Here is a 15,038-nt window from a genome sequence, read left to right as displayed (position 1 = left end):
AGTCTCAGAAGGATACTCACACGAAGGAAGCCCTTCCCTCCTCTGGCCAGACTGTCTCCAAAATCTTTAGGCTGTCGACCCATCTCCTCTCTTCTCTTCTGTTGATACTCTTTGTCCATTGTAATTGCTGCCAGGCCTTTCCCAACAGAACCGGTGATTCTAGAGACAACTCCTGCAGCACCACCTACAGATTGCACCAACACACTGGTCATGGTCACGGGCAGCGTGCACTTGCTTTAAGCAGGTACCTACACATCCTTCTCACGTGCAAAGGCAAAAACTACTAGGATGTTTTGCTATCAAGTGGGGTAACACAATCTTTCGAGCACATTCTCCCAACCTATGAACACTGAGAGCCCAGGACGCCACTGTGAAGTCATGTCCCAGTTGAAATAAAGGAAATGTGCCTTAAGAGAGATTAATGGGAAGGCGAACTCTCTCTTACTACATATAACCACTTGCTTTCCATAAACAATGCACTTTCAAGTAATAATTCCATACACATATACACACAGGTCATACCTACCTACTGTGTGTCCAAAGAGACTTCTCACCCCAATCACTAATCCTTCAGCAAATTCTTCAGGGCCTTGAACAGCACCCTGAACAACAACAACAACAAAAAGTTGAGTATTAAACTTCAATAAATGTGAGACTTTTAATCTCACATTTCAGAGATCCCATGAAAATGAAGAATATATAAAAATCCATAAGGATTGATACCACATTTTCACACTATCTCTTAAATACAGATAGATTTATACTGACTATGATTCAAAATAGTTCAACCCACTCAATCTCAGCAGATTTGGCAAGATGAACATTGCACAGGTGGCAATTACTAGCTTTGACCACAACAGGAAGTTGGCTTCCCAGTACAAACTTTCACTGGAGTGCAAAAACCAGCTGTGCTCAAAGGATGGGGTTCCCACTGTTTGGCTCTAGTCTCTCCCTTATTCTCTTCACATGGTCCTTCTAAAACCTTATGGCGTTGGCCTTCTGGACTCTTGAGACAAAGGTGGATATGTGGGATGAGAGTTCCAAGGTGGACGGCTGGCTCCTAAGACCACACTCTGTCCTTTCCATGGCAGCAGAAGTTGTCTGTAATCCACCAAGCTCTCAGACACTTGCACTGAATACTGGAATACTCAGGTGCACTTTATTGCCCAGGAAAACATTAGATGTGTTCATCTGAATGTAAGACTATCTTTCAATGTCATCTAAAGTACTTTAAGCAAAAACCAAAAACTGTTTTTTTTAAACGATTTGAACATTACTTCATTGCCTTATAGTTAAAATGAAAACAGTTGTCACTAGAAAGCAGGGCATCTGTTTTTGTACACACGTAGATAACTAAAAAGCCAATACCTGGAAAGGCTCATAGAACAGTGCTTCAACTCCTTCCGACAGGCCCCTAATGAGTCCAAATGGGTTTCCAAGCACATCTAAGCCCAGCACAAGCACATACATCTGCTTCAGGAACTAAAGAAGAAAAGACAGTCAGCCAAGTCCCTTCCAGATGCTGAAGAAACATTAGGAAGCAACAGGAAGAGGGGCCGACAGGCAAACTGGAGTTAAAAGACAGTGTGTACAATAACCATTTGCATCTCCACAACCTGGTATCCCATCCTGTGGGCCTTAAATCAAACTGCTAGAAGTTTGAGATATCAGCCATTTAGCAGTCATGTAACCTCAGACAAGGGACTTGGTCTGTTAGTCTTGACCTTCCCAGCTGCAAAATGGAAGATTACACTGGCCTTGCATGGAAGATCATGCATGGTAAAGGAATATAAAATTCAGTGTTCACTGGTTGTCCCTATTATTTTATCATTATTAAGTTTTATAGGGAATCATTAGTAATTAAAGCAAAATAAGGAAAATGTATACTTCTTTGAATCTATTGTCTACGGGCATCACAAGAGTGATCTCCCAGCAGAGAATGCAAAGACAAATGCAGCCTTGCTGCGCCATGTGGCAACCGTGCCAGAGTGGCCTGTATGCTGCTCCCTCCTTGCCCACATACCCAACTCACAGAGCTTAGAATCCCTCGTGCAGTCCCCTAGCCTACATTTTACATGGTAAAATGGTAACGGTATCGTTGAAAAGGGAAAGGGGTCCTGGAGGAAAACATTAAAGTGTGTAATGGAGAGCAAGGGAAAGAAACAGAAACTGCCTGCACAACATCAAGACAGGCAAAACCCAACAGAGACGGGCAAGGGACCATGAAGTCCCACCCATCATTGAGAAACTTTGGCAACGGATGGCTACAGGGGGAGGGAGAAGAGTCAGTTTTCATCAGAGATGTGGCCACTGAGACACTACCCACTCTCCAGTAGATGGTCCCACACCCCTGCACACAGGCATCACTAAGTGAACTTGAGTGGGAGGGAGGGAGGGAGGGAGGGAGGGAGGGAGGGAGGGAGGGAGGGAGGGAGAGAGAGAGAGAGAGAGAGAGAGAGAGAGAGAGAGAGAGAGAGAGAGAGCGCACATGGGAGGGAAAGGGGTGAGGAGGAATTAGAAGGGAGGAAATGGAGAAGTAGATTTAATCAAAACATTATACGCATGAATAAAATGTTCAAGAGAAAAAAAGGCTAGAATTACTAAGAATATCTTACATCCCTTCTTGATAAGAACATCTATGCTACAATAAAAGAAATCAGTTCATTGTAAGTAAGACCAGCATAAAATTACATTTGAGCCTTCACTTATCATAATGAAATAAAAGAAAGTTAATCTAGAGTAAAATTCATTTTAAAAGAACTGAATTAGACACTTAAGAAATCCACTATAAGCAATGCTGAGTATGATGCCACATGCCTATACTCCCAGGTCTGGAGTGACTGAGAAAGGAAGACTGGGAATTCAAAACAGCCTCAGCTACAAAAGTTCAAGGTAAGGCTGGAGTGCATGAGAACATGTCTCAAACAGCCAATAGCAAAAAAGAAAGTCGCAGAGTGGTAAGACTGAAATCAATCACAGGCATTTCTACACACACTACAAGCTCACCCACCCACTTTATGAAGTGTTTTCACAGGCTACTGTAGCAGGAAATTACCTGTTCACTGTAGTGTCTGACAACACTCCACATGAGCTGATCTCTCTTGTAAAACTGATAGCGAATTTCAAAATAGGCAAGTCTGAGGGAGACAAGGGAACGAGTTAAGACTCCTACATGATACTTCCATTGTCAGATCAGTCCAGCAACACTTAATTTGTACTTGGTATCCTAATAGTATGGTAACAAAATTGTTACAGAAACAGTAATTCTCATGTAAGACTTTTACAAATAAATAAAGAGGAAAACAGATTTTAAAAGTCAGCCATAGTGCTGGAGATGTAGCACAGTGTTAGAGTGTTCGTCTGGCATGTATGAAGTCCTGGTTCTATCCTCAGTAGGAAGTGTGTGCACGCAGGCACGCACTCACATGCGCGCGCACACACACACACACACACACACACACACACACACACACACACACACACACCACGAAATAAAAATAAAATGACATGGTAAATTTTTGAACTTTTTCTTATTGCTTCCCATTTTTGGTTCTTTCTTTCCTTTCTATGTAGGCAGAAAACTTAAAACATTCTGGATGTCTCTTTTAAACTCAACATTATGAATTATGAATTTATATTTCTAATTTTTTTCAAAATTTCATAAGCATTTGAATAAATATGTAGCATTCCATCACAGAGTAGAGTCACAGAGAAAAACCCCTGCTTTCAGCTATGCCCAAGGTTGTTATAAAAAGGGTGTTACCAGGTACACAGTGGGGATACCTCGTTGGTTGCAATACAGGATCACTTAATAACTGAATCCCTCGCCACACACATGCCCAAAAATTACTGAGTGGTTGACAACAAAAACCTTAAAGGCATCTATGTGTATATATCTGCTTATGTGTATCTATGATATGTATGTATGTACACACATATAAAGTTTCCATTCATAAAATTAGCATTTTAAAAGTACCCATTTCTTAAATTCAGCCCTCTCTAATATTAATTATCCATGTTCTGAACTCTTCATTTGTATGCGTATCTGATAATAATGGTGGTCATCTCTCACTCCTGCCTGCCACTTCCATTTTCTCTCTGTGACGCCTCCACACAGTCTGTGGCTGCTCTGTCCCCGGCTCTCGCTATCAGTGTTTAACCCTGAGACTAGAGACATCGCCCTGTCCTGTCCGCCACCCTACTCCAGAGCTCGGTTTTGAGAACAGTGTCTGGGGTGGTTGTTTTCTTTCCAGCTGAGGAGATTAAATTCAGCATCTTGTCCACCCTTTGCCCCGCCCCCACACACACATGAGCTCTCCCCCCCACACACACACATAAGCTCTACCACTGTACTATACTTTCAGTGCAAATATTTAACTTTTACATAGTCAAACCTATCTTTATTTTCCACTAGGATTTTCTCACTGCCAAAAACAAACAAACAAACAAAACAAAACAAATGAAAAGGACAACTCTGCTCAAAGATTCGATAGCAACTTCTTTTCCTTATATGTTCATGAGTATATGAATGCTTGGGGATGCTCCTGTGAGTCTGGGTACACATGCAAGTATGTGTACAAGCACGTGGAGCCAGAAGTCAACTTTGTATAATACCCCAAAGTGTTGTCTGCCATTTTTTTTTGAGACAGGCTCTCACACTGGTCTGGAAAAGGCCAAGTAGACCAGACTTGCTGGACAGTGAGACCCAGGGACCCACCTGCCTCCCTCTCCCGTGCACTGGGACTTCAAGCACACGCCACCACACCTGCATTTGGTGTGGGCTCTGGGGACTGAACTCAGGGCTCAAGCACTTCACCAGCAGAGCTTTCTCCCAGCCCCTAACTTTTCAAGCCTTTCAGCTTGAATTTCATATTCTTCTCATTTTCTCTGAAACTTGGCACACGTGTGGGATGTGAATAACTTAAAAGGGCTTTTGCTCTCTGGTAACTGCTTATTCCAATACCACCGTGGGCTGTTCCACTCAGCAGACAGCTACGGAGTGCAGATGGAGCTGACATGTACACACAGCCTCTTCCGGAGTGCAACGAGGGGCTTCCATTGCACTTTGCTACATGTCACAATGGAATCTCACCCCTGCTGCGTGTTTCTAAATAGAACTCAGTACTAAAACAGTCCATTTATAACATACACTTCCGAGTCATTCAGTTTTTATTAAATATTCACCAGTAACCGAAAATACTGCTCGTTGTCCTAAAGCCCTGAGAGTAACTAGATACAGACCACACTCTTCAAGTGAAGAGCAGGAGACTCATTCTGTCTCTAAGTTAACACTGCACTAACAGAGAGAACCAATACCCTGAAGCACCTCAGGTAGGGATAGCTCCCAACACATGCTTTAACAGGCTCTTACTTGAATATGAGGTCATCCACGTCAGTCAGAGTGGCACCTATGCTTTTCAACAGCAGGTTCACAGAATGAATTGCAATCATTTCCTGTTTCTCTTTGTCAGATTCCTCACCTCCAGAACCCAAAGACAGACTCAAATGCAACTGAAAGAAAAATAGCATTCAATACATGAAAATCCCAAACAAAGCTACGTAGACACAGGACTAGATCTTCTGGCACCACCAAAGGTATACTGGAGAAGCCTCCTACATCCTATTCACATACAACAGAACAGACATAGGGCAGGTACATTTAATCCCTGCTGATCTAAAATATAAATCAGTCTGATCCAAGATTAAAGTTCCATTCCTAATGTGAATAAACACCTTTGTATCTGGATGGAGAAGCCCAGAATCCTTTGCAAAATGGAATAACTGTCTTAAGAGTAAAACTTGCCAACTGGCACACAAGCAATTCACCAGGCAAAACAATGGCTAAGCATCTATTTCTATCTAATTAAGGCGAATAATTTTTGACAACAATTAACAATAACAACGGTAACCCCAACAATAATTGATCTTCACTGGTTAATGAGAATGAAACTATATACAATCTATTGCATAACTATATAATCTAATACATAAAATGATTACATAAAGTGATTTTAAATTTAAAATTCTGGAAATGCCTGTTATCTCCAAACTAATACAACAGTTTAGAGTACCAACTCTGTTTTATACATCCCATTAGCTGAATAAACTGGTGAATATAACTGAATCTATGGTGCTGTGGACAGTTTCTGAGAATGCAAAGAATCATCTATATTGTAAAGCATCACTTAATTGTAAATATGGACCATTACACAAGTTCAGCACGTAATAGTTGATGGCATCTGTGAATTTACTAAGAAGTCATCGTCCCTTGTACGAGCTGAAAAGAGCAACAAAGGGAAAAGGGAAATGGGTTCATAAAGTACAGTCAGGGAAGTGAAAGGTATTCAATTTTCCACTCCCTTAGGTACAATCACACTTGGGAAGGAGTAAAAGCACCATGTCAACAGCATAATACCTACTTCAGCATTTTCACATGCCAGCAAACAGTGCCCATCACAGCTCTGTTTAGACAGTGGTAGTTGCTACAAAATGCAGCCGAAACATTAAACACCGCTGAACACTCCACACTTAATTAAGAAATGCCACTGTCAGCTTCTTCCGTTAGTATAGGGACTATTAATTCAACCCCAGAGAACATGTTCCAGTGGCACCATTGTAGGAATGACGGCTGCACATATGTCACAGAGGACTGTCTTAATTGTCACCATTAGTCAAATTAAACACCATCAAATACCTGATGTAACAAATGAAGCTACACTGGTTGGTATACAGACTCTTCACAAGTTCTGAGGCAATCACACCCATAGTCTAGTAACACACCTTAACAGGAGATATATGGAAATGTTCAAAGAAACTCAGGACCAACCATAGTCTAGTAACACACCTTAACAGGAGATATATGGAAATGTTCAAAGAAACTCAGGACCAACCATAGTCTAGTAACACACCTTAACAGGAGATATATGGAAATGTTCAAAGAAACTCAGGACCGACATGTCAGTCATTGAAGACTCCATTAACTCTGTGTTGAGAGCATCGATATCTTGTTGGATTAACTTTGTCTGAAAAAATTTTTAAATAGTTAATTTTTTTCTCACTATAAGAATTAGCTCAAAAGTGGCTAATTTAACTTCTTTATTTTATGTTTGGCTCAAGAAATAAAATTGTTACCCGTTTCCTTTCAGCTTCAGGGGCAGTTGTTGGGGTAAACAGTGCAATAACAGCTCCAAGAAACCCCTGGTCAACCTTTAAGGCCATTTCCTGGATGAGAACCATAAAATACCTGTGGGAAAATACATATAACACTTTAAGCTAAGAGTAGTAGTGCACATGTTTGAGTCTAGAGTCCAGAAGGCAAGGGCAGATGGAGTTCTATGAGTCTGAGAACAACCAGGGCTACATAGTGAGACACTGTGTCAAAAAAAATTTTTTTTAAGCATGGTCATAACTGATTTTTTTTACCCCAAAACTATAGTAAGTTCTAACTTCTTTATGCCTTAACATTATGCTAATACAATCAAAGTCTCCTTAGGCTGAGAATTATTAGTTTAGGGAAAGCCACAATCAAAGTAATACTGCTGTGTTAGCACTTACGACCAAAAGTCCCAAATGCCCACATTTATCATGTCACGGGAGAGATGATAAATGAGAAAACATAGTACAGACCACATGATTCCTAAGTTCAAGGCAGCGCCTGCTTTAAAGAACACAACTCACAGACGGAACTAGAAATAGTTAAAGGAATTCTGAATTTTAAAAGATGTGCAGACCACTTTAAAATATGCTTAAGTATTAAAAAATTCACAAGTCCCGAACTAAATCAATAGATTCACTGGGAAAAGAATTTCCTTACAGAAGCCACTCTCAAGCAAACAACAAAAGGACAACAAAATTTATTTTCAAAATGGATCCTTGTTTTAACTCCTAGATGGGAACAATGGAGCTCTACTCACTTGAACTGCAAGACTTGACTGTACTCATTGAACCTTGTGACCACACTCACGTCAATGAAAGGTTTGGGCTCTAAAGAAACACGCATAAGGGAGCAAAGTCAGCCTCTCTGCTAGTCAAACTGGTACCTTCTAAAGCAAAGTGCGTTGCTAGTTCTCTCTCTGCTTTCCTTACCCGAATCTAAAGCAATGGACTTGGGAGGAGCCACGGGATGAAATGCCACTGGGAACATGGTGCCCGGTAACTGATTGTCAACCTGGAAGCACAAAACATTTGTTCAGGTTTCAGTAAGACAGACATAAACACTCACCTTCAGAGACGGTAATTAAGACTCTGTGCGCACAAGAGGTGCCATTAGCAGCTCTCCTACATGCAAAACGTGATGTGTCCCAGCGAGGCTATGCCTTCATTGAAAAGGATAAATGGAAACCCTCTTAACTGCACTGACCTTGTGCAGCACAATCACCAATGACACATCAAGGCAGATGTCTGTACTTCATAATGTAAGATTCTGACTCTGTGCACTCAAATAAAATGCAAAGTGAATATAAAATTAAAGAAAGTAGAAAGAGAAAAAAAGTAAGCTAAATATAACTTGGTAGAGGTGGAAGGGCATTAAAGGGAGGGTGGGGGAGAAGAGGAGAAGGAGGGTGGAGAAGGGAGGACTAGCAAAGAAATCACCCCCAAACATGGTTCAGTATAGCCCTGCTCTTTGCCATGAGAAAGCCCATTAACTGGAGTTCTCATGACAGACTGAAAGGAATGTTTAAGAACAACATAATAGTGTAAGAAAACACCCTTGGCAGGCCAATGGTCTCACTCAGAGTCTCAACAGCATACAGTGCTTTGGGCTGGGATGGTGAGCAACTGAATCCACAGGCTGAGTGAGAGCAGGGGAAAAAACACACACACACACACACACACACACGCACGCACGCACGCACGCACTAATAATAACAAATAAAATGCCAATTTACTTTTACAACTTTACTCTGAGGACTGGCCTAGGGGTCTCATGCCCGCAATGCCTACTCTTCGCAATCTACACCCCAGAAGATAATAATTTAACACAAATCACAGCTTTCTAAGAATTAAATGAAGGTTCATTTCCATGTGTGGCTAAATGGTCACAGAGATCTATTTAGCTGAGAGTGGCAATGTTACCTGGAGCCAGTATAACCGGGCCCTTAAGCTTCTCTGGTGAGGAGATTGCTTAAATTCAACCTGAATCCCTGATAAGAAGTCCCGTTTAATAGGGCACCGGATAGGAAGTCGCATTTCCATTGGAACTTTGTCAAAATTGACCTGTAAGAAACAAAAGCACTGTTGTGATGAGCTGGTGTGACCCAGCAGCTACTTAACAGCATTTAAAACACCAGGTCACTCATGATGTTGCATAAGCAGGGCACGTTCATCTCTCTGTCTCACCAAGGTAGCTTGCTTTATTCTGTTCCCTTAGTTCTCCTTTGAGGCCAGGCCTCACTTTATAGCTTAGGCTGTCCTTCAACTCACAGCAATCCTCCTGCCTCAGTCTCCCTACTTCTGACATTACATACATGAGCCACCGCACCCAACCAGAAATGCTCTGAGAGTCATCGGCAGCCACAGCTTCTGCAGCAGAAGCACTGCTTTCTAATACTTCCTAGGAAACTAGGAATTCTGGATGCTTCAACTTATAGAAACTGTACTTAAAATTCTTTATAGAAAAAAATCATTAGCAATCGAGAATTCCAGGCAATTCTTTTTTTATAGGTTTAATTTATTATGTTATGTATGTGAGTGTTTTGCATGCATGCATGTGTTATATGTGCCACAGGCATGAGGTGCCTGTGGAGGCCAGAAGAGGGCATCAAATCCCCTGGAACTTGAGTTAATGGAGGTTGTCAGCTGCCACTGGGTGATAGAAATTGAACCTCAGTCCTCTGCAAGAGCAGCCAGATCTTAAGTGCTGGGCCATCTCTCCATCCCAGATCCAGGCAATCCTTTGGCAAAATGGGTTAAATTTCCATCTAACCTACAAACACTGATGGGTACAGGTAGAGCACATGACTAGGGGAGACATCATACAGCAAAGAGGACTTCATGCTTTGGCTCTGTGTGACCCATGAGGAGCACACATTCACTTGTGGGTGCCTATCCACATCCAGTAATCATTCGTACTGAATGAAATAATACAGCAAAGTCTATGTACAGTTGTCATCAATGAAATATGTAACAACACAATCTGTATGCATCAAAATGAAATGTGTTACTCAAAATGCGACAAACTGTATCCACAATCCTAATATCGCCATAATCTTACTGAAAGCAAGTTCCATGGAAATGATCAGCAAGTAGAACACATGATAAACATAGAGAAGAAAACCAGAGTTAAATAGTTTCATAACTACGTTTTGGTTAAGTATATTGACAATCTTCCTAGTAAATCAGGTTTATGTACTTTTAAGTTAGTTTCTGTACATTAAAAGTTTACTTATTCCTGGTACCATTTCCTAGAACAAAGGACCTACAAAACTGTAGAATCACAAACCACAAAGCCATAATACAACACTTTGGTATACCTCAAAATTGCTATCCAGTTTGATCCAGCCCCGGTCTTTTGATGTGAGATGCTTCTGATAGGACTGCTCCAGGGACATTATCTGCTTCTGACTAAATGGCTTCCATCTCTGTTTTGGCTTCATCTCCCAAACAACACCTGAACTAAAATAATTCACAGATGAAATTAAATTACAAGCATATATCCTCATGGGATTGTTACTAACACTAAATACATCTAGCTATCAATTTCCTATGAAAGCTACATTGATACAAGAGATGATTTAGAATAGAAGAGATTCTTTTAAAACAGGGAATGAATTTCGCCTGCCTAAAAAGATGCCCAAAGAGCAAGGCGAGGGGAAAATATCTTTCATGGCAACGCAATCAAGCAACTATTTCTGTTTATTTTTACAAGGCCACAGACATTGTATGCTGACAATGTCAAGGGAAGGAAAAAAACCTTCCATAAAATTTTTAACTAACAGAAATTTAAAATATAAAAATAACTAGACATAATTTTTAGAAAAAAATTAATCTACAAAATATTCTTGGGGATATATCAACATTTTACATAATTGTTGTTCCTAATTACCCAAATCAAGTACAAGTGATCAACTGTTCAAGTGGATTTTTAAAGATATTTATTGTTTATTTATGTGACTGTGTGAGGGTATGCCCCCATGTGCAAAGCCCATAAAGGGCAGAAGAGGGCACCAGATCTCTGGAGCAGAACTTCAAGGTTTTTGTGAGTCACGCACCCAGGTGCTGGGAATGTACTTTGGGTTCTTTCCAAGACCAGTAAGTACTCTTAACCTCTGATCCTTCTCTCCAGCCCCATATTCATGCTGTTTTATAACACACATCTTACTAACCATTTCACAGTTACTTCCAAGTACTGACATCAACCTATGAGAACACTGTAACTATTTTATTCTTTATTGATTACCAGGCAGGGATTTATAAAATTCTTAAAAATTCTTATGCTGATACTTGACTTTTAGCCTATGAATACATTGCAGATAGTCACTTGCAATGACACATTACAAGGAAGTTCCACAATTGGACAGGTGGGTTTGGAAATATGAACATTTCCTTCACATATATATTAAGGCCTGAAAAAATATGTCCTCTCCAATCACATGGGGATTGGAGACTTTTTAACTTAAGACAGCACAGGAGATGCACACCAACATATTGACGTGTCTTATGATTTAAACATTACCTGTCTTAAAATGAGCTATGACAACATACAATTTACATAGAGTGTTATTTGGCTTTCTAATTGTCAATTAAAGTTCATGTGGAAACAGTCAATTCCTTAGCAAAAGATGATTTCCGGTTCTAGTTAGAGTGCAAGAACAGTACAGGAGGGTAATTCTTTCCTTTCAGAAACATTTTACTCTTGATTCAGAATTTAAAGAGTTTAGCGAGAGGCTTCCATGGCTAAGCCCTTCAACTGCTGTGTGGTTAGCACAGGACAATGAGCTTCTGTTGCCATCAAAACATCACAGAACTCATGGTGGTTAAGCCAGTGAGGCTGAGTTTGACAACAAACAACAGGTTCAGGTATTTCCCATATATCTGCTGACACATAATACAAAGAACAGAAGGCATAAAATGCTTCACATCTCAAAGTTTTATGAACTTGTACAACTAAGATTCTGTTCCCAGTTGTAATGCATTTCAGACTTCAGCTGAGTCAAGCAGAATTCATCTTTCACCTGTTTGAAAATATTCTCAGCTATACTTAAAAGCTAATCAGTCATTTTGGGCTCTGCAATGACTTCCCGGGCGCACAGTTACTGAGTGCAAAGAGCATAAGGCAACTCCTCAAAGCCAAGGAGTCATGTGCACCACTGGCCTTTTGTAATTGACCGATGCTGTTCTGAATGTCCTCAACTCCTTATACAACTGTCCTCACCAAAACACTAATGGCCTTAGGTAAGTTATCATCTCTGCTCACATCTCTTTAGTCACTGCAATCAGAAGGACTCACCTAGCTCATGACCAACTACAAAAGGCTTTCCCTTTGTAGTCACTTGGCAAGTGAGTTCCCCGGGAGCTGACTTTGCCTATAGCCTCATTCATGCTTGTCTTGTGAAAACCTGTGCGGTGGTGAGATGTTCTGTCTCAACAGTTTCCAACTTTTCCAGTCACTATTCATCTGCAAACATGCTTAGTTCAGGAGTGTCAATGTATTCCACCTTCTTCTGGCACAGCATTAATGGCATTACACAATAAATAATGTTTTGTCAGAGATAATGTTCATTCTGCTGTGTCCTAAAGAGGGGCATTCAAAGTCTGCTCTTCTCATTTCACATGATGGGTATCAGCAAGAAGAATAAATAAACAAGAATATAGTAAGACAATGTTCACGGTGATGGGAGTGCACAGGACAACAGGGAGAAAGCAGTTAAGATGCTAAACATGTAAGACAATAAACAGGGCTGTGCTCCCAAAAGCCACTCATGGGCTGCACATTGTGAATCCACATAATTTCACTTCCTATAAAGTATTATTTAGGGTTTTCCCATCTTTTCAGTATTAAAAACTTTGGTTTGAAATCAAAAGCTATACACAAACAGGCAGTGGGTTAGATGTGGCTTATAATTCGCACTTTGCTGAGGCATATTAAAGAATATCCTTAAAGTAAATATGTATCTAAAATACTTTAATTTACTTAGCTTACTGATACTAGTCATTGACAATGTTAGCTATGTACTACATAAATGCAACAGCTCTTCCTGATAAAACCAAGAAACCTAGGAAAATGTCCTCATGGATGAGAAGCATCTAAACAGACTGTTTCATTGTGGAAAACCGTCCTCCAAATATGACCTTCCCTGAACTCCATGTGATTACAGGAGACAAGTGTTTCCTCAGCAGAAGCAGAACCAGAGGAAATAAGTGGTGACAAAAGTTCTAAATAACTAACCATAGGACAGAATGCAGAGCAGACTGCTGCTCAGGCCACAGTAAACCTGACATGCCCCTCCCACATGCTGGCAGGCAAGTGGGAAAGGACTGGGTGCAGTGAATCTCTCCCTAGCAAACTTACAGCCAGAGTTCTCACTGGGGAAGCCAGCTTACAAGGTTCTGACATTTCACAGGGCCACCTGTAGTTACTGGTGCCCACACACTCCCTTCCCTACCCTCTCCAGGCTGTCGGCTAGGGGCATCAGAACACTTAGCTGCTGCCCATGTTGGAAAACCTACCCCCTTCCTCAGAGTTCTGTGACAAGGGACCCAGACTCTGCCACACAGGCCACACTCCACTCTAGAGTCACTAAAATGCTATCATGGATGCTGGGGGCTGAACTCTCGTAGGAGTGTACCTACCCTCACCATGCTGTTGTCTGTAAACTTTTAACGCTCAGCAATCCATCTTAGTGTCCTTGAAACCCACACCCCACACCTTTCACTACATTATCACAGCATATACTGCTTCCCTTACGAACCGTTTTTCTAACACTTCTAGTGATCTCTCCCAAGGCATGCTAGTTCCCCAAATTCCACTGCACAAAATGAAGTATGTCCACTGCAGAAGCAGGTACTATCTTCAGCTTTTCACAATGTCTTTGTAAATCTTTTTTTTTTTTTAACAAAAAAGGAAGGGAGGGAGGGAGGGAAGGGGGGGAAGGAGAAAAGGAGGGAGGGAGGGAGGAATGGCTTTCTTTCCTGCCAACTGACATGGGTACTGTGAAGGCACAGCAGTGTATGTGTCTCTGGGTCTCTCAGCAGACAATTGGAAGAGTTACTTAGTAAATATGTCACAGTGAGAACAAGGATCTGTTTATACTCTCACTAACTGGGTATTATGGACTCTGGACCTTTTAAACACTCCTGGCTTCTTATCTCCCTTTGTATATACCTGGTGATCCCAACATATGAGACTTCCTGCTTGTTTTCATTGTTAACCAGAGAGAGTCCAAGGCTGTGGAGAGACAAGGAGACTTCATGGTCAGCCTGTTCCATTTCTTCTGCCTGGAGCGCTTTGGAAACCAAAGCAACGTCATCCGTGAAAAGGAGAATCCTCTGGCGCCCATCAAGGAAGGACACCCAATGTATCTGGATGTTTGCATCGTATGGAAACTGTCCACACTCATCCTGAAGAAAGAAAGACTTTGAGTTAAACATGAATGGAATTTTCATACTTAAAACTGGTAATGGTTAGACAAGCTTTAAAAGAATCACTATAAAATAGAAAAATCCAGTTCAAATTGACATGAAGTCAACATTTATATAATAATAACAGTAACACTCGCCAGGTCTGGGGATATGGCTCAGTGGATAAAGCAGAGCTCTGCAATCAAGATCTAAAGTTTCAAGCTCTAGAACCCAAGTAAAAGCTAAGTGGGCAGGGTGTTCGTCTATAATCCCAGCACTTGGGAGGCAGAGGCAGAGGATTCTGGGGCAAACTGGATACTTTGACTAGCCACACTGAGAAACCCTGTCTTGACAAAGTGGGAAAAGACTGAGGAAGACCCTAGAAATCAACTTTGGGGTTCTACATGCATAAGCATATTACTCACACACTCATACATGTGCCAACACCCATATGAGCATATATACACATATTCAAAACC

General features: G+C 41.1%; 1 protein-coding gene across 3 annotated transcripts in view; it reads right to left on the bottom strand.

Moving 5' to 3' along the window:
* Positions 1–15,038, bottom strand: part of Vps13c (vacuolar protein sorting 13 homolog C) — a 146,174-nt gene that overhangs the window by 17,694 nt on the left and 113,442 nt on the right. For all 3 annotated transcript variants that reach the window (XM_005075600.3, XM_013117405.2, XM_013117407.3), the window contains 12 exons: positions 14,324–14,559; positions 10,473–10,614; positions 9,076–9,216; positions 8,086–8,167; positions 7,914–7,983; positions 7,132–7,243; positions 6,909–7,022; positions 5,372–5,511; positions 3,056–3,137; positions 1,369–1,482; positions 527–602; positions 21–184 (listed from right to left, as the gene is read on the bottom strand). In XM_005075600.3, coding sequence (XP_005075657.1) covers positions 21–184; positions 527–602; positions 1,369–1,482; positions 3,056–3,137; positions 5,372–5,511; positions 6,909–7,022; positions 7,132–7,243; positions 7,914–7,983; positions 8,086–8,167; positions 9,076–9,216; positions 10,473–10,614; positions 14,324–14,559 — 1,473 coding nt within the window. The remainder of the gene's footprint in view (positions 1–20; positions 185–526; positions 603–1,368; positions 1,483–3,055; positions 3,138–5,371; positions 5,512–6,908; positions 7,023–7,131; positions 7,244–7,913; positions 7,984–8,085; positions 8,168–9,075; positions 9,217–10,472; positions 10,615–14,323; positions 14,560–15,038) is intronic.

This window comes from Mesocricetus auratus, unplaced genomic scaffold (genome assembly GCF_017639785.1).
Source record: "Mesocricetus auratus isolate SY011 unplaced genomic scaffold, BCM_Maur_2.0 Super-Scaffold_100691, whole genome shotgun sequence".
In the NCBI taxonomy this organism is placed as follows: Eukaryota; Metazoa; Chordata; class Mammalia; order Rodentia; family Cricetidae; genus Mesocricetus; species Mesocricetus auratus.
The sequence above is the reverse complement of the archived record's forward strand: the minus strand, read 5'-3'. Positions and strand labels throughout refer to the sequence as shown.